General features: G+C 54.2%; 1 protein-coding gene across 1 annotated transcript in view; it reads right to left on the reverse strand.

Annotated features, from left to right (window-relative positions):
- The window catches only part of ABCC3 (ATP binding cassette subfamily C member 3), a 41,817-nt gene extending 22,439 nt beyond the window's left edge, over positions 1-19,378 (reverse strand). The window contains exons 1-11 of the mRNA XM_006176980.3: positions 19,261-19,378; positions 9,162-9,338; positions 8,678-8,803; positions 8,324-8,461; positions 7,295-7,420; positions 7,017-7,078; positions 6,203-6,334; positions 4,866-5,057; positions 1,704-1,881; positions 1,443-1,604; positions 798-890 (exon numbers count right to left, since the gene is read on the reverse strand). Coding sequence (XP_006177042.1) covers positions 798-890; positions 1,443-1,604; positions 1,704-1,881; positions 4,866-5,057; positions 6,203-6,334; positions 7,017-7,078; positions 7,295-7,420; positions 8,324-8,461; positions 8,678-8,803; positions 9,162-9,338; positions 19,261-19,305 — 1,431 coding nt within the window. The 5' untranslated portion in view covers positions 19,306-19,378. The remainder of the gene's footprint in view (positions 1-797; positions 891-1,442; positions 1,605-1,703; positions 1,882-4,865; positions 5,058-6,202; positions 6,335-7,016; positions 7,079-7,294; positions 7,421-8,323; positions 8,462-8,677; positions 8,804-9,161; positions 9,339-19,260) is intronic.
- Positions 19,379-19,722: the final 344 nt, after the last annotated feature.

Below are 19,722 nucleotides of genomic sequence, written 5' to 3' on the forward strand. Positions count from 1 at the left end.
CCAGTCTACTGAGTGCCTACTATGTGCCAGGTCATGTGCCAGACGTAGGGCCAATAATGATGACCCACTCAGACAAGGCCCTGGCTGTCATGAGGCTGACAGTCTGATGGGGGAGGCAGTCAGGAAGCAAATAGTCACCTGAATAAATGCTTAATAAATTATGAGGCATTTGTGAGAGAATAATGGGGTGCAGGCTGGGAAATCAGAATTTATGCTGGGAGGTGAGGGGAGGGAGGGAACTGAGCCAGCAAGGAAGGGTGGAGTGCATTCCAGGGAACAGTTTGTGTGGGAGCCCAGAGGTGGGCAGAGCTTCATGATTTGGAGAAAAGAAAGGCCATCCTGGCAGAAACTTGGCCGTATCCTAGGTGGTGAAGGATTGAAAGGTGAGCAGGGGTCTGGTGGGTGGTTGTAGGGAGTTTGTCATCTATTCCACGCACAGTGGGAAGCTAGGGTAGACGTCAGTACTGCAAATGAAGGACTGAATGACTGGCTATTTACACTCAGCACAATGTGTGTGTGTGTTGGGGGGAACTCTCATTATACCAGAAGATGCCAGTTTGAATCCTAGCTCTGTCTGATTCTGGATTGCTGTAGTCTCTCTGGGACTTGGCTCCAAAATGAGAATATTTCAAAAATCCTCTCAGGGTTGAGGACACAGTGAGCTAAGATTTGTCAAAGTGGCTTATAGCCAACTGTACTGAATAAGCAAGGTAGTTGAGAAGCCCCAGGCTAGTAACTGCCCTTCTCGAGGCACCTGGCCTCCTCCAGGCGGGAGCGGTGTGGTTGCTAGCACCCACCTGGAACGCTCGCATCTTCATGGCCACGGCTCCATTGAGCGGCATCAGCAAGATCATGAGAGCGATTCCCGCCAGGACGGAGGGACCCAGGTTCTGAGGAGGCATGGTGGGTAGATTAGATAAACAGACAGATAACCAAAGTATATAGACAGAACCTAACAGACAGAGGCCTATTGACCTGAAATGTGCAGATAGACAGGAAGCAAAAGATGGTGGTCAGCCAAACAGTTAGCGAGAAACAGACATACAGATAAAGCCAAAACGATGAAAACATCTGCAGAAACAGCCACCCATCAGATAATGACAACAGATAGCCACAAACAGGCAGACATACAAGGGTGTCCAGACACACAGGAAGGCAAATACAGACAGACAGACAATGGCGGCCAGTCACACTCCCCTTGCCTTCAAGGCCCTCTTCCCTCCCCTGGGTTCTGTAAGAAGGATAATCACACCAGCTGGAAAGACTTGATTGCAGTCACCAGCACCCTCGCAGTCCTGCCCCCCGACCCCCAGTATCTACAAAATCTCTTTTGTCCATTATGCAGTCCCTCTGCTGACCCAGAATATTTAACCCTTTCCTGTTCCATCTGAAGGAAGGTCAAGGTCAGAGGAAAGGAGCAGGGGTCAGGGTTTAAGAGTCACCTGCCAGAGGAAGTACATTGCCAGGATGATCTGCAGGGGTGCTGACCACAGCAGGTTGAGGAAAGGGACAACATCCATGAAGCGCTGGGCGTCCACTGACATAAGGTTGACAATTTCTCCCACAGTGGACTCACGTTTGACTGAATTGGTGATGACCAGAGCCTGAAGGTGGACAGCAGGGTGATGGACTTGGCCTGTGAGTCTCTCCAAAGCCCCCCAGGGATGGCCTCCCCAGCGCCCCAGGGCCCTGCTCCAGCTGACCTTTCTATAGATGACACCTATGATCCCCGTGCGAAACCTCAATCCCATCACAAAGATGCAGTGAAAATACTGGTGTAGGATCAGAGTCTGCATCACGGAGCACACGAACATCAGCCCGGCCACCAGGAAGCCCCACCAGGTGGGGGCCATGGGGTTTGAAATAAATCTGATGAGGATGCTGCACGGATAGGAAAGAGGCATGAGGGTGGGGAGTGCTCCCCTAGGCTGCTCCCTCTACGGCTGCCAGACCCTTTCCCCTCAGCCTCCACCCTACCCCTGCCTCTGAAACCTCCCACCCAGACCAGGGAGCTCAGGCCAGAGCTGCCTCTAGACCATGCCCCTCCATCTTTGCTCCCTCCTATCTCCACCTCCTTTCCCATCTACTGTGCCCCCTGCCTATCACTTTTTTCCACTTTTTCCCTATCTACCGTGCCACCAGCTTCACTGGCCTGCCTTCCTTGCCTCCTTGGATGATGTGGCAGGAAGAAATGCCACGCGTCTATTGATTAGACCTTCCTGCATTTCCTCTTGGGCTTCTGAGGGCTCTAAAGTCCACTGCATGACCACACAGACTCTTGTTCCTCAGATCCACCCTCTTCAACATCAGCAGACTCTGGTGCTGCCCTGTGACCCTCTCAGGGTCCCTGACCCACGTCCTTTCCCACAGTCCTCTTGACCGCTTCCCATCTGACTCATCCTTACTACCCATCTCAGCAGCTACACACTTCAGTCTTCCCACTGAAAACTCCCTGCAGACACTTGCTCTCCTCCTTCCGCCCTGCCTCAGGAGAGGAGGGGCCCCTCCACCTCGCCACGCTGGATCCTGCCCCCCTGAACCCTGGCTCCCACCTGCCTCCTCAGGAACACGCTCCACCATTGGCCCCACTCCTCCTCATCTCCAGTGTCTCCATCTCCACTGGCAGCTCTGCACCTTGGCCTGCAGACATGACCGTCTCTTCCACATTAGGACACATCTCCCCTTGACCCCATTGAGCTACCTCTATGGTCATGGCCAGACCTCTTCTGTGGTGGGTTGGGTGTATCCCCCCACCCCCAGAAAGATATATTCAAGTCCTAACCCCTGGTACCTGTAAATGTGACTTTATTTGGAAACAGAGTCTTTGCAGATGTAATCAAAGTAAGATAAGGTCATATTGGAAGGACGGCCCCTAATCCAGTGACTGGTGTCTTTATAAGAGAAAAGAAAGGGGGGGTTGCACACAGAGATGCAGGTGCAGACAGACACACAGGAGGATGCCATGCAAAGACAGAGGCAGAGATTGGCATGACAAGTCTACAAGCTTAGGAATGCCAGCAACCAGAAGCTAAGGAGGCAAGGAACAGACTCTCACTCAGAGCCTCTGGAAGGAACCATCCCCCCGAGACACCTTAATTTCTGGCCTCTAGACTGTGAAAGAATCATTTCTGCTGTTTTGGCCACCCAGTTTTTGGTACTTTGAAACTAAAAATCTTTTTTTTTACAAGAAGTTTCTAGATCTTCACTGACCCCATCTGCAGTGCGGGTGCCCTGCTCTCAGGCCCCTCCCCTCTGCCTCAGCCTCTGCTCTTGACAAAGTCACCAAGGAACTCCATGTTGCCTTTCTCAGACTATTTTACTGGCCAACTTGCTTCAATGGAGGCCACGCCTGTCCCCAGAAGACTTCTCTGTGGCCTGCTGCACGATCTGGGTTCTTTTCCCCACTCTGGTCCCTCCAAGCAAGCCTTCTGCTCACCCCATATCTGTCAGAGTTCCCTGGGGGCTCTGTCTGAGGCGTCTGCATGGGCTCTCTGGGCAAGGTTAGCCACAGATGTGGGACACTGGGCTTCCACCCAGTGGCTCTGAAAACGCGATCCCCAGCTAGCTGGGAATTTCCCCTTGGTGGGCCCCACCAGCACCTCCGGCCCAACAGGGCCTAGTTGGAACTCACCACCATGTTGGGTGCCCGGTCTCTCTTCCTGCTGAGTTCCTCATCCTCCAGTCACCCAGCCCAGAGCCCAGGTCACATTTGCCCCTCCCTTTCCTTGGCACAAACACCCATTTCCAGAGAATAGTTCCAGAATCTTATCTCGTTACTGGCCTGGACTTTCCTCTGACCTGGTTGGCCCACTTCCATTGACCGCCCTACCCTACATCCCCAGCAATACTGGCAGGTCTTTCCGAAATGCAAAAAAGATGCCCCTCTTTGACTTCAAATCTTTCAAGGATTTCTTTGGCTCTCCCTCTCTCCCTTTGTTGTTCTGCCCCTCCCTCTGGTCACCCTCCCTCCAGCACTCAGAAGGACCTGGAATTCCTGAGTCATGCTGTCTCAGGCCTTTGTGACTTTGCCTGAGCTGCACCCTCCCCTCCTTCCTCACTGAGTTGGCTAAATGGCTGTCCTTCCAAACTCGCTATCCTCCCTGGCTGACAGGTGTACCCTGCTCCTTCCCAGGCTGGCTTCCTTGTTCCTCCTGGGCTTTTCCAGACACCGAAGTACACCTCTGCCCTCAGTGTACGCTAAGATTCACACATTGGTTTCTCCCATGAGACTTTAAGACCATATCTTGTTTATCTCTGTATTCCTAGTGTCTGGCACCGTTCTGGGAACCTAGGGGCTCAATAAATGTTCATTGAATGAGTGAATGCATGATGCATGAATGGAGGGGCAGGGGCTTGGAGGGCTCAGCTGCTAGGCTTCCTTCCCATCCCCTCATTTGAGAGCTCCTCCTAGTCTACGTCACTCATGGAGCCTGTCATCTGGGAAAAGCACCATCGCTGGAGTTCAGAGCGCTGGACTCAAATCCATCTTCACCAGCTGTGTGCCCTTCGCCAAGTCACTTCACCTCTCTGAGTTCCTATCTCCTCATTTTTTGGTTGTTGTTTTTCATTTTTCAGCTTCCTTACTTGTAAAACGGGAATAGGGGCACCTCTCTGCAGGACTGTTGGGAGGATTTAAAGAGAGAACATTCGCTAACATGTACACCAGGCTCCCGGCACGAGTACCCAGCAAATGGAAGTCGGATATGAACTGGGAACCTGAGCGGCAGAGACTCTGCCACTTGCCGCTGGTCACACTGAAAGTGGAGATAACCACTTCGGTTCCTGATCTGAGGCTTTTTCCCCTACATGTTGTCCCCAAGGCCAGCCAGCTGGCCCCCTGCCCCAGGAAGGGCTGCGTGGAGGACCTGAGCAGCTGTGGGTTGACAAAGGACAGCAGGTCCTGGATCAGCTTGAAGCACATGCTGAGGAGGAAGCTGGAGCTGAAGGTGGCCAGCAGGGCCCGCAGGAAGGAAGGCTCCCGGGCCTGGTGCTGGCCCCCGAGCAGCACCTCACCCTCGCTGGACTGTCTCTTCCCAGCAGCCTCTGCAGCCTGGTGTCTGCGGGGAGGAAGGAGTGGTGGGTAGGAATGGGCACGTCGGCCCTGTGAAGTCAAGGGCACCAGGGCTGGCAAGGAGCAGGAAGGAGCGGGGAGCTACCTTCTTGGCTCTCAAAACTGGAGGGGGACGGATACGACCTTCCAGCCGGGAATCCCCAAGTCTTAACTGTCACCCAAGAACTATACACCCAGCAGCTCCCCGCCTCTGACCCTCTCCCTGCCTCCCCAGGGCTAGCTCCAGGGAGGATGCTAATGGGAACAGAGACACAGGCAGGAATGGCTAGTGGCCTAGTCACAGGGGAGCTCAGTGGGGATGGGGTGAAGGTGGCATGGAGGGACAGAAGTGGTAAGGTAGGAAGACTGGGGACCATTAGGTTTTCCTTGACCAAGCCCAAGTCCCTGGCTCCTCCACAGCCGGTTGGCCATCAGGGGCTGGGGCTGGACTAGCACGGGATGTCTGGGCCCCAGGTTGCGAGTTATTCGGTCCTGGGGTGGGAAATGGATGGGGAAAGCGGACTCAGAGCCTCCGTTCTCTTGGCTGGGTGGTCGGCCAGAGATGGGCTTCTGGGTCCTGGACAGGAGGCTGCCAGTGGGAAGGCCCCTCTGCCAGAGGGTCATCTCCTCCAGCCCCTGCTTCCAGACAGGAAGAGACAGGATTGGGGGTTGGGGGGTGAGGCTGGCCCTCCCCCCACCCCTTCCGCTCCTGAAGGAAGTCCCTGGAATCTACCCTTCATGTCAGGTAGGACAGTGCAGTGGGGCCAGTCAGCTGAGTGAGGATTCTGGCTTTGCCACCACCAACTAGGGGACCATGGGTGTATCATCAAACCTCTGTGCCTCAGTGTCCTCATGAGTAATATGAAGACAACAGAACCTACACTGTAGGGCTGCCAGAGGTTAACTGAGTTAGTCTGCATGCTCAGGACTGTGCCTGGGACAGAGTGAGTGCTACAGAGGTGTCAGCCATTCTCCAGCATCAGCAGAGCTGGGAGAGCTGGCCCCACCCAGGCCTAAGCTTCCCACCCAGCACCACCTGCACCTGCTCTTCTCCCCACCCCTAGCCATGTGCTCTCCCAGGTCTGCCGGCCTTGACTGCAGGAGACCTGGCCTGTGTGAACGGGCACAGGGACCGGGGCAGGGGGGCCTCACCGCACTGCCTTCTCTTGCTGCTTCTTCCACTCCCCCAGCAGCCTCTGCACCACCATCTGGGAGCGGTCCTCCTTGTTCAGGGACCAGAGGTCCTGCAACTCCAGGGGCCGCTTGTAACCGAGGATAGCCATCCTGGAGTGGGCAGGCAGTACCACATAGGGTCAGAGTTTAGCAGCCTGGAGCTGGGGACCAGGTCTCCAGAGTGGAGGGTCTCCCTAGGGAGCTGTGGCCAGGGGAGGTGTCTCCTTTATTCCCACAGTGAGCAGGCTAGAGGCTACTGCCTTCCACCCCAAGCCTCCCACCTCCAGCCCCTTCTCCCTCCTCCCCAGAAATGCCATTGACCCCTGGGCCCTGGTGATGAGATTCATGCTGGCTGGGGCTCTGGGCGATGACAAGGCCTGGTGGGGGAGCCCCAGCCCCAGGAGCCTCCTCAGTGCAGTGAAATTAATAAGCTGTCACCCAGGTCACACACTTCTGCTCTAGATGCTCTGAGGGGCGGCCAAGGAAATGACAAGCTGCAAAGCTTATCCCTGACCAAGGAGCTGGGAGCTAATTAAGGTCTCCCTATAGGACCCTGGGCCTTCCCCATGGCCTGCTAGATGCAGGGCTGGCCTGTGGCCTGGGATCAGAACTGGGCCAGGCCTCCATCCTCAGCTGCCAGCCCAAACAGACCGGTTTCCCTATCCACACCTGCCCCATGCCCACTAGGGTTCATAGTCCTCAGGCCCTTGAACTTCTGGCCTGCTCCCCTTCCTCCTCATTCCCCCACTAACCCCCCACCCCCAGGCCCAGACTTGGGGAAGAGCCAACTCACTTTGTGAACCACCAGAAAGACAGGCGGGAGAGGAAGCCAGCTTTGGTCTCTGGGCAGGGGTTCTAGAATGTGCAAGAATGGGACAGGGGAAATCAGAAGTGCACACCACTCTTTCAAGGCGGAGCAGAGGGAGGAGGGTGCCTCATTCCTTCCTGCTCCAAGCCCCAGTTTGCAAACTATGGAGCTGACACGAAGATGGAAGGAACTGGAAGGGATGGAGTTGGGGTGAGGGCTGGGCTGAGGAACCCCCACTACCACCCGCCTCCATTAAAACTCACAGTGTCAAAATCCTTGGGGGAGAAAAGTGGTGGCTTCTCCCTGAAGCAAGAGAGGATGAGGGCGGAGAGGACCAGGGCAAAGTAGATGTAGAAGGTGGAGAAGCGGAAGGGGTCGGAGATCTTGCCCTGGGGGAGAATGGGGAGCAGCAGCATCATTTGGGGAGCCCTAGGCCTGTGATTCCTGCCCCAAGGAGTCTTTTGGGGCATCTGGCCCCTCTGGGGTAGGAGTCAGCACCTGTGGGGCACCTGGGTTCCCCACGCAGAGGGTTCTTGGAAAGGGGAAGGGTCATAGGGTGGCCGCTGGTCAGTGGGTACTTGCCCTGCTCCAGGCATCGTGCCAAGCACCTCATCTCCATCACCTTGTCCACCTCTCCCTACCAGGTGGGAAATCTTATGATAACCAGTTTGCAATTGATGAGATGAAGCTCCAAATGGCTAAGGGATTTGCCCAAGATCACAGTGGGAGTGAGTGGATTGCTCTGAGCCTGTGCTCTTAGGAATACACTTGACTGCCTCCCCTCGAGGTGGGGAAATGAGGAGACACTAGATTGATTGACTTCCAGTGTTCCTACCACCACCTCATCACCCCCCAACTACTACTAAAGATCAAGAGGAAGACTAGGAACTGAGGAGGGTGGGGGAAAAGGAGAGAACAAGATAATGGGATTCCAAGGGAAGCCAGAATTTTTGTGCATATCTGCACACATACGCTAATTACACAGCCACTGCTCTTGGCGGTGGTGGCAGCAGCAGTGACAGCGGCGGTGGCTGCATTCCCATGCACGTCAACAAGGACTGTGTCTTGCCGCTTCCCGTGGGTTACACTGGTCCTCACCCACCCCTGCCCCAGTCTGCTTCCCAGCAAAGATGCAACAAGTAAGGGATGACACAAAAGGACTGAACAGCAGAAGAGGCCCTGGGAGCTGGGGAGGGACAGAGGGGAGGAGCCTGGGACCCAGCAGTGATCTTGAGCCCTGGGGTTATCCCCGAGACAGTGCAGGACCTGACGGGTTCCTCTCTTCCCCTTACCTTTTCCACAGCTGAAAGGATCTTAGAACGGAAGGGGATGATGGCACAGAGCACACACAGGAACCAGAAGATGATGAGGACCCCTGAGGACTGCACCCCCTGCAGCCGCTCGTACTGGATCAGCAGGGTGGCCAGCAGCTGTGCAGGGAGGGCAGGGGAGGCTGGGCCAGATCACACACAGCTGGCCGGCCTCCATTCCTCCCCACCCCACATGGCCAGATGTTTCTGGGGTCATCCCCCTCCTCTTCCCACTCCTAAGGTGTCCAGCCTTCTCAGAGCCCATGGGTCCCCCATCACAATCCTACAACCCCCTGGAGATCCTCCCCTTCCCAGCTTCCCTGGTCCCACACTGACCATGGTGACCCCCACCACCAAGGGGGTGACAAAGAAGATGGGGGCAGGAGCCCAGCCATGGACCAGGCCATGGAAGGAGTAGAAGAGGTCAGCCCAGGAGATGCACCACAGCAGGACGCCCAAGGCCTACAAACAGAACACATGTTGGAGCCTGCATCTGCAAAGATAAGGACAGTTCCCAACGGGCAGGGGCCTTCACTCCCAAAACCACTAGACCTGCCCAGGCTTGCCCCCAAGGGCCAGGCTGGGCACTGGCCAGAAATTTCTCCAGGATGGGGAGAGCATTGCAAGGGAACTTGATGGAAATTCCTCAAGCAGAGACTACCTTACTGGGCTGCAGACCCAGTTGGCAGGCTGCCACGGCCCTGAGCACAAGGCAGGTGAGTCTAGGGAACTCTGTCTGGCCACCAAGCTGGACTCATTAAAAGGAGAACCTCCCAGGTCCTGGTCCCATCAATCCATAGGAAAGCCCTGGGCCCCTGACCGTCTTGAGCCTGGAGAGGCGAGAGAGGACTATGTAGCCTCGGTGGTGGCGCCGCAGGTAGAACAGGTAGCAGGGCAGGGCGGCCCACAGGTAGACGCAGGGCGCCCAAGCCAGCAGTGAGTTCTGGAAACAGGGAGTGAGGTCCGGGTTGTCTGTGTGCACAGACAGGTTGGAGTCCTAGGGACAGAGAGAACAATCAGCAGCAGCCTCCTGCAGAGGGGGGCTCACCCTCCAGGGAGGCGGCTGGGCCAGAGAGCTGCTCCGCGTGCTGTCGGTGTCGGAAGGTGTGTGAACATCGAGGCTGAGTGTGCAAACGAGCAGGTGTAGTCCCGAGTGTGAGCTCTCCCAGGGGGCTGAGGGTGCCCCCATCTCCTCTTTTCCTCATATCCTCTTTCTCTAATTGAGGTATAATTTGGGTACAATACACTGCACTCATTTAAAGTGCACAATCCAGTGAGTACAGTCGTGCACACCAGCAGAACCACCACCACAATAAAGACACAGAATATTCCATCATTCCATGAGTTCCTTAGCACCCCGCTGCCACCCATCCCTCCCCGGCAACCACTGACCTGCTTTCTGTCATTCTGGATTTCCACTTTTTAAAAATCAATTTTAAATGTTATCAAAGCAATCTATGCACATGGTTGAAGAGCCCACTTCCTCTCTAAGCCTCTCCCAGCGAAGGGATAGGGAGCTTCTCTGAGCTTTAATTACCTCTCCTTTAAAATGGGGGAGGCCATCCCCTGCCCCACCTACCTCACTGGGTGGGTGTAACTCAGAGGGGCAAGGGGATGTGGAGGGAACACTGTAAACAAAGTCTAGGGTGACCAGTCATCCCAGTTTGCATAGGACTGTCCTGGTTCTAGCACTAAAAGTCTGCGGTCCTGGGGAACCACTGAGTCCAGACAAGACCCCCTCTTGTCTTTGAATGTTAACTCCAACTAAGAACTTTTTTGGAAGGAGATGGGGGAAAGCATTCAAACACATGTTTTACTGAGACTGTTTCTCCCAAGGTTACCAATGAATTAATCTTTTTTTCCCTCTTCTTGCAAAGTATTAGACATTCTTTACAGAAAGCTCAGAAAATATAAATAAGTAAAAAACAAAACAAAACCTCACCCACAGTCCTATCTGCCTAGAGACAATGCTTAACATGAGAGGATATAACCCCTACCTTTTTATTGCCAGCTTAAATAATTATCATTTTTATTTTTGTCAAAGTTACATATGCACATAATTTTCAAAGTCCAACTGTGAAAAAGAAAATAATACCCTGCTTCATCACTCCCTACCCCAGTTCCATTTTCCAGGGGCAAATATATGTTCAAATATGCTAACTCTGTCTCGGTAGCTACGTCCATATTTTTATGCAATTAATGCTTTTATAGCACCATGTGATTCGCTGATATCTGATAATCACTATTTTCTTTTGTTTTCAAAGGTGAGGTTATACCTCTCTCACATCCTCTCCACTTGAATTCCCTTGACCTTCCAGTGTAGAAACATAGGCTTTTGTTAAATGAATATTCAGAGTTTACATTTTTTTGACTAGGTAAATATTGTTCATTGCAAAGTTCACTACAACTGGCTTTACTTCTTTCAAACTGTGTGACCCTGGGCAAGATGTTTAACCTTCACCTCTTCTGGGCCTTAGTTTCTCAAAGGTAACACTGGGATGATAACGTCCCCCACTGGGCCTCCCCCACCGGGCCCCTCCCACTTAGCCCCTCAACCATCAAACTAGCCCAGGCCCTCACCTCTTCCTGAGCAACTTCCGTGGGGTTCTGGTCTCTTCCCTTCCATGCCCCATGGGCCCAGATGCCTGCCCACACTCTCCCGGCCTTCCCCTTGCTCCCAGTCTTTCCTTCTAACTTCCTTTGCAGGATCCCTTTTGGCATCAGAGTGCCCCAGAGCTCAGTCCTTCCTTCTTCTCCACTTCCTTCTCCATCTGCACTCACCCCCGGCAGTCTCATCCAGATGCTAACGACCCCCAAGTTTCTCTCTCTAACCCACCATTCTCCAAACTTCCAACTCTCTATCCAACTGCCAACTGGACATCTCAAACTTACACACCTTACAAGTTCTTACAGGGCCCTCCCTCCACAGGGTCCCTTCCCCCTAGCCTGAGACCTCTTTCACCGCCTCTCCTGCATCACTCCAGCCAATGTCTCCCTTGCTGTTCCTGCACATAACAGGCATGTTCCTGCCTTAGATGCCATCCAGATAGCCGACCCAAAGCCACCCCTAACTCAGACCAGCCACTCTTTAGGCCTGGGGTGAACTGCCGACCTCTCTGGGCCCAGCCAGAGCTTCACTTCCTATAGAAAGCATTTCCAAGGCACCCCAGCCTCCAATAGGGCTTTTCCTTGCTTTACTCAGTATGGCCTTGGTAGCCAGGTAAGTGACTGTCACCTGGGAGTGGTGAAGGCCCCTTATGTTTCAGTAGCATTTTATTACAGTGCTTATGTGGTCATTATCTGTTAATTTTTCAGAACAACTTCCAAAAGAAGAGAAGAGGAACAGCATGAGGCCCGGCTTGCAAAAGAAAAAGCAGGACCCACCTGCTCTGGCAACATGTCCAAGGATTCCTGGCAGTAAGGAGCTGGGACGGGCACCAGGCCTTGTAACACGGAGCGGGGGTTTCTCCCACCCAGTGCTGCTTGGACCTGCCCCTGTGAACATATCCTCTCTCTTACAGCAACGTGAGCCCTTCAGGATAGACATTGAGTCCTACTTTCATTCCTCGCCTCTCCTGCCCGACCCCCTCCAACTTCCAGCACAGGGCCAGGTATGCAAAAGTGGCCCAGATATGGTCTATGCGTTGACTGACAAGGGAGAGTGTATGTAGGGGGATGGGAGCCCGACTTTGAAGGCACAACAGGGAATCACCGCTTGCATTGAGTGTGCAAGTCAGTGGCATGGCTCTTTGAGGCAGGCAGGGAGTGGCCACAAGAAGAACCAAACCCCGACACAGAGGACCCAGTGTGGGTTGCCACTTTGGTGCTGGGGAACTGTCGGTGAGCGCCTTCATCTGTCTGAACCCCAGTCTCCGAGGGTGTGAGTAATAGAGTAATGACAGCATCCCAGCCAGCTCCCTGCAGGGGGAGAATGAATAGTAAAGCATTTTGACTCCACAGGGCAACACTCGAGGAAGCAGGTGACCGAGCAGAGGCTGCTGGGACCTTGTTTTGGTTTCACAGATAACGTGCACTGTGGCAACAGTCAAGAGATCTTGGAGGTGTCAGGACCCAGGTGACTGCTTTAACCTACCAGGAGATCTGGCCTGGGCTCCTTCCTTCAGATACACATGTTCCAACTGGGCAGAGCCCTCCCCAGGAGACAGCAGGTACTGGCCCACGCCTGTGTCCCTAGACTGTTTACCCCAGAGCCTCAGCTAGGACAGCGATGGGACACATCACACACAACGTGCCCACAACTGAACTCCTGCCCATCCCCTCATCTCCAGCCTGCTCACCTGATGGATGGCAACTCTTTCCTTCCCCCAGGCCAGAATCCTTGGAGTCATCTTGATTCTTTCTCTTACATCCCACATCTAACCTTTTAGCAAAACCTGTCCACTCTACCTTCAAATGATTAGACTGAACTCTATGAAAGTGCTGTATCTGACTGTCCTTATCTTTAAAAAGGCATCTTCATCTGGATCTCCCTGATATGAGAGCTTCTCTCCCTCGACTCTCTCACATGAATGGTGGCGTCACCCCCCTCTGTTTTCCAGCTTCCGTTCCTGCCGCTGCCCAGAGGTCTCTTCCAGCACAGCAGCTAGAGGCAGCTCTTCAGGAAATCCAAGCCAGACCCTGCACTATGTCATCCCTGTGGTTAACACCTGCCAAGTGCTCCCCATTCCACTCCAAGTAAAAGCCAAAGTCTCCAAGTGGCCCCGTGACCCTCACTATCTGCTCCCCCATTTCTCTGACCTCAGATCCCCACCCCCTGATCAGCACCTGCCTTAAGGCGGCAGTGCTGTGCCTCCTGCTTCATCTCCTGCAAGTCTGTGCTCAGATCTCACCTTCTCCTGGAGGTCCACCCTAACCTTCCTAATTAAAACTGTAACTCATTCCACCCCCTTCCTGTTCCTGCATCCATTCCTGCTGGCCTGTCCCATTTTTCCCATAGTCTTTATCATCTTCTAGGATACTACAGAGTTGAGTTATTCATTATGTCTATTGTTTTCCTGTCTTCTACCACTGGCATATGTGCTTCATACGGTCAGGTTTGTTGGTTCTGCTGACCAGGGTATTCCCTACTTCTGTGAACAGTGCCTGACACAGAGAAGGCATTTCTGTGCATTTGTTCAGCAAAAGAAAAAAGAAAGAATGAACAAATGAATGAAGGGTACCCTCCAAAGCCCAGCTGTTGCAGCTGTGTGCCCAGGAGCTCAGAATGCTCTCCCCTTGACACCAAGGCACCCAACAGGGTCTCTGGCCCAAACAAAGTGAAGTGTGAAAGACAGGGTCCATGGAGGTCATTTCCTGGACCCTGTGACACTCCCTGCAATCCCGCAGGGCAGGATGGGTGATCCCTTCTCAAACCATCGGCCCCCCATTCCCAGCTGGGCTGGAAGCTGGGCCCACAGCCCCTCCCCCACTGTCACCCACACAGTTTCCACGGCAACAGCAGCTTCCTTAATAATGTGATTAAACAGCTGGATGGAGCTGATAAGGTCCAGCACCCAGAATGGGCCACACAGCGGAGACCCCTTCACGGGCACCAAGGCTGAAACCCCTGCAGACCCAAGCAGGACATAGGTGGGAGTGAGGACCCAGGAGCCCAGTGCCCCAGCTGGGCCACAGCTTGGCCAGGGACTTCCCAGCCCCTGGGGCCCCAGGCTTGTGGATAGCTTCTGTCATGAGAAGAGAAATGACTTCCTTAATCCTGTGTGGTGGGGAGAAGGGGTCAACTGACAAGTTCATTTATCTCAGCAGAAGTGGAGGTGCCGAAAGGGCAAGGGCCGACCTACTGTGTCTGAAACTGCAGCCTTTGGAAGGGCCTAGGGGTGGAGGGCGCCAAAATCTATGGCTCATGGCCTCACTGGCTGAAAGGGCCTTGCCAGCCAGCAACAATTTCGGTCATTTGAGCACCACTGTGTTCCAGGATTATTACTACGTGTTCACAACAGCTGGGACCCAGGCCTGGACAGTGACCGGCACCGGTTCACGTGGGCTGACACTGGACTTGAACCCAGGCCATCCAGCTCCTGAGCCCCAGTCCTGGTTCTACCACACCTCCCTACACTCTGTAGGGCTCCCACATGCCATCCCACCTTGGGGATAGAACACATGTGTCCAGATCACCTGAAACAGTAAAGATCTCCTTTCAGCCACACAGCCTGGCCTCATATCACATTCTTGCTGTGGTTCCCCTCCACACAGAGCTGAGGGGAAGGGGGTCCCATCACAGGGTAACAAAATAGCTGGCCTTGTGGGAACCACTGGACTAGAAACCTGAATATCCAGTTTGAAGGAGACATCCAATCCAAGGGTTAGGCACCCATTAGTACCTCCCACCCTCCCAGTTCAGCACCGCCTCCTGGACCCAGCACTGGAAACAGGACAAGTTCCAGGTGGGGGAGGGGAGGGGCCCCATCATACAGCAGTGACACAGGCAAGCCTCACCCTCCCTGTCTCAGGGATCCTGCTCCACCTGATGCCCCTGGAACAGCCACAGGGAGGGGTGGCCACAACCTGAGTACTCTGATCCTGCCTCCTGGGAGGGTCAGCTGGCAGGCCCTGCTGGGACCTCCCTCCCTGGGGGCTGGCCCCATGCTCCCAGACCATTTCCTGGTCAGGGGACTAGCAGGCGGGCTTGGCAAAGCTCTCTCCCAAATGCCACTTCCCTGACTCACTTCCTTCCCTAAGTGACTGGCCCTTCAGACCAGGTCAGGGACAGTGAGGGAGCAGTAGGGCTGGCGAGAAGCCAGCCTGGGGCCACAAGGGATCAAATCTTTCTGCCAGAAGCCAGGACCTCAGAGGCTCAAAGTGGTCTAACACCAGCTTTGCTGCCACTAGATGGGATGGAGAGAAAGGATTCCAGCAGCCCTGGCCTGGCAGGGAGGACTGGATTCCTGGGGCGGGGGGTTGGGGGGGAAAGGGGGAGGGGCTGTGCTCCAGTAGCCTGAGGAGTGTCTGCCTCCCACCCACCTGCCTAACCTTAGGGGCCCTGCCTTTGCTGGTTTCCCCAAAGCTTTGGGGATCACTCTCTCCATTGAGAGTCAAAGTGCATTGAAATCAGAGCCTCATCCATTATGCATACATTATGGAGGCCACCTATTCAGGCTATGCAATGACCCAGGAGGAGGCTGGGGAGGACCCTGGTGCCCGGGAGCCCTGAAGTCTGGAGGGCTGTAGTCATAGTCTGCACCTCAGCCTGATGCAATCAGTACTAAGCAACCAGACCTGGAGGAGGCCCCTGGGCCACCTGGGCCCAGCTGGAACCCAGAGAGGGTGATTAATTTGCCCAAAGTCACGTAGCTAGTGAGTAACAGAATGCCACTAGCTGAAACAGAGCTGGAGACACAGGGAACTCCAAGGGACTAGGGCTTTGCCCCTACCTAGGATGGGTAAACAGCAAAGAGAACAGTGAAAGTGTTGGTGCCTGGCCATTGGGAGAACATAGGACTCTACCAAGAGCTGCTACTAGGTACACTTCATGTCTAAAGTGTGCAGAGAGCCAAGGAAAGAGAGATCTGGGAATCTCAGAGGAGGAACTGGAGAATCTCCCATTGGCCACATCTTCCCTCTTCCCAGTTGATCATAGAATTTCAAGGGCAGGACCCCACCTCCTTCCTCTGTCCCACGTCTCCACCAGGTGGTCACTAACCATGTGCCTGCACCTCCCAGTGATGGGGAACTCACTATCTCTCAGGCAATCAGTGCCATTTTTGGATAGCTCTCTTGGTCAGGACCTTTGGATTTCTAAGCCCACATCAGCCTCCCAGGAAATTCCTGGAGCCAAAGATCAAAGCTAATTCTGTAAACAAGTCAACAGCCCGGGGCCTTCCTCTGTGCACTCTCTTCACCTCGGTGCTCCCCTATCTCCACTGCTCAGAGTAATCCTCCAGGCAGGGGGCAACGTGGTGCAGCAAAGGGACACATCTACCTTCTTCCTTCTAGAGACATCTCTGGCTTCATGACCCCTAGGCCATTTGTCACAGTTCATTCTCTTGGAATTTATTTCCATGAACTCCTTGGGAGTTCCAAGGCAAGCTCAGAGATGTCGGTAATCCACCCCAAAGTGGGTAGAGGAGAGAGAGAGCATCAAAGAAAGGATGAATCACTGGCCCAGTGCATGATGTGTGTGAGCGCACCACATGTGTGCACATGTCTGGGAGGTCATGGGTCCCCTTGGGACCACATTTAGATGGGACTGAGGCAGATGGATTTAGCCACAAATTCCCCAGCAGACAGCTAAAACGGGAGCCCCTGGCCTAACAGCCTGGCCAACCCTTTTCTTGTCGCTCTTCCCAAATCTATACCTCCTTTTAACCTCATCTCTCCTTCTCTTTATTCCTCTTCCCAGGAATATCATGACCTGTCAACCACAGAGAGTTTTAAGTTCTCAAATCGTTTCACATTCCCTATTTTATTTGATCTCCACAACAATCTTGTGAGGTGGTTAGGAGATTGGTTATTTCCCCATTTTACAGATGGAAAAACTGAGGCTATGAGGATAAGCTTGTAAAAAGACTTGGTAGAGTAAACAAGTGGCCCAGAGGGACCACGTCTTCCTCTCCTACCTTTCATTCTTGGCCCAGGTACTTCCTGGCTGCCCTGAACTACTTCTCACAAGGTGGGTCACCTACAGGCCCCTAAGATAAAAGACTCAGGGACAAGTATACCTGAATAATATACAATGAAAATGAGACGCAAACTAGCACAGCACCAATGAGCAGCCCAGAACTCCAGGTCCTTTGAGGAATGGAGCTACAGCCGAGTCTCCATGTGGCTTGATTCTCTAGGTCTCAGACCCCGCCCCCTCTCTCTCAGAGGGTAAGCTGAGAACCTTCCTGCTTTCTCCTCATCCCACCTTCACTCACCAGCCACACTGGGTACAGCCTGGAACAGCTTTCAGGAGCCAAGAAGGTAATGTAGAAGATGGAAGGGGTTAAGACATTGGGGTCAGCTCCCTTGTCATTTGAGGTATCCACAGAGACCTCACTCCTTGGACCTAACATAGATGAGCTGACTCCCATGGACCCTGAGGTTCTCTGACGAGGTACACACAGCCCATGAGCATCAAGCCTTTCAGGGACTAGGGAGTCCAGAAGCCCAAAGTTTCACAGTCAGGCAGTGGGAAATTTGGACCCATAGCTCAGGGGCCCTGCTTCCCAGTCCAGCACTCTACAGCTGATTGTTGTATGACCTTAACAAGTCCATTCCCTCAGTTTCCCCAGCTCTAAAATGAAGGACCAGGCCAGCAGTTCCCAAACTCCAAGCTCTGACACTCTTGGATTCAGCAGCATCATGGAAGGGCAGAGCCAAAGGATCTCTACACTTGGAACAAGAAAGGAGTCCTGAGTTCCCCAAGTCCTGATTCCTCAAAGTCTGTCTCTGGACAGTCCTAAGCTCTCAGGGTTAACTGTCCACCCAGGAACAAGGGACCCTTGCACTTGAAGCTTGGTTTACAAGTCCTCTGCCTGGCCGAGACCTCCGACACTGTGACCACACCATGACCACATCAGCCAGGCTCAAGTAGGCAATGAGATGAAGTCACTCATGAGCCAAACAGGCAACCTCTGGACTCTGGAAACAAGTGACCAGCCAGGCTGGATGGCAGACAGGGTTCCTGTGGGGCTGGGCAAGAAGGGCAGCTACAGAGAAGTTGAACCATCTCTGATTAACCATTCAGTGACTCAGAGAAATGCGAGATCCCCAAAGATACTGTTTTACAGGTATTCCATTGCCCTAAATTTCAAAAAGCCATGTAACTTCCTCAGCCCAGCCCACACACATCCTAAGAGTGGGGTTCCTGACTGTATATACGCACTTACGTACACACAGGCACATGCACCCACACAAGCACCCACCCGTGCATAACACCAAGCATGCATGCATAAATTCTTAAAATGGGGAAAAGATTAAGAGATTGGGATTCAGAGGCCCTGGATTTGAGACCAGCCTCTGCTAGGCAGCCCCGAGACGACCACCACCAAGACCCTTGAATCTGAGTTTATCTGCAAAATGGAGACACACCACCACTTGCCTCCCAGAGCTGCAATGAATATCAGGCAGCTGCTGTGAGTAGGTTTTGAAAGCTGTAAGAAAGCTCTGCGGCTGTCTACAAGGAACACACCTGAGCTATTCTCAGGGTCTGGAGGCAGCAGCCTGAAAAGCAGCCTGATGCCTTAGAAAGGGATTGGGTGTGTGAAGCAAAAGGCCCGCTTTTCTCTCCAGCTCTGCTTTCCTCTAGCTGGGTGACTCTGAGCAAGTCCCTTCCTTTCTCTAGGCCTCCCTCTCCCCACCTGTAAAAGAAGAGGGTTAGACCAGGAAATCCTGATATCCTGTACTTGTAAGGGCCTGCCTCCAGAGTGCCTCTCCATCCTGAGGCCAGAGTAGTGAGGATCTCCCGCTTCTTGGTGGGTCTTGTCCAGAGGAAAGAACCTTTTCCAAGAAGGCAGAAGCTCTCTAGAAAGGGGAAGCCCAGTGGAGCCAGCCTCCTAAAGCACCTGGTTGAGCAGGTGTGGGGCTGGACATCCAGGCACTAGTCCATGGGGCAGGCGCTGAAGGGTCATCGAGTACTGGTAACACTAGTAATGGGGAAATGCTGCTTCTGCACCCTGCGGGTCAGCCCAGAGAGGGGACTGGAGTGAGGCAGCAAGTGGGGGCACCTTCTGATTCCAGGATGCTACCCACCGGGGGAGGAGCCTAATGCATGGCTTTCCTGGGCTCTCCCCTGCAGCCGCCGGCAGGCTGGCCGGCTGAGGAGGACCCGTGCAGGTCCCGGACGCCAAGAGGGACCGGGCTCTGGGCGTCGCCGCCAGGACATCCCACCCGCAAACCGCCACCGGATCGCATCGCCCCCTCCCCGGGATGTCTAAGGGCTCACGGTGTGCGCCCTCAGCCCCGGGACACTTCCTTACCCAGAACTTGGAGCCGAGCTCGCCGGAGCCGCACAAAGCGTCCATGGAGCCGGGGCGTGGCGTCGAAGACTGTGAGCACGGCCGCCTACCAGCCCGGGACAGACCCAGCGCCCGCCCAGAGCCGCCTCCGCCCCTGCGCTCCGTTCTGGCCCGCCTCTCCAAGCCCTACCCTCCGGCCCTTTGGGTTGAAAGGCGACGGCGCCTCCCGGAACTGCAGCTCTAGGAGGGATTTAGGGACAAGAATTAGGGGCCATTTACACATGGCAACCCATTCCAGTGGCCCCTGAGCCGCGCCAGAGAGATGCCCCTCCAGATGCTAAGGCTGACAGGGCCGGAGCAGGGTTTTCCAGCGGCAAAGGCGGGCCCCCACCATGCACAGCTCCGGGGGAAGAGGGGAGGGGCAGAGTAGCCAAGAGACATGCAAAGGGACTTAGCAAGGCTCCCTCCTTGAATAAATCTTCG

Source organism: Camelus ferus, chromosome 16 (assembly GCF_009834535.1).
Source record: "Camelus ferus isolate YT-003-E chromosome 16, BCGSAC_Cfer_1.0, whole genome shotgun sequence".
NCBI lineage: Eukaryota > Metazoa > Chordata > Mammalia > Artiodactyla > Camelidae > Camelus > Camelus ferus.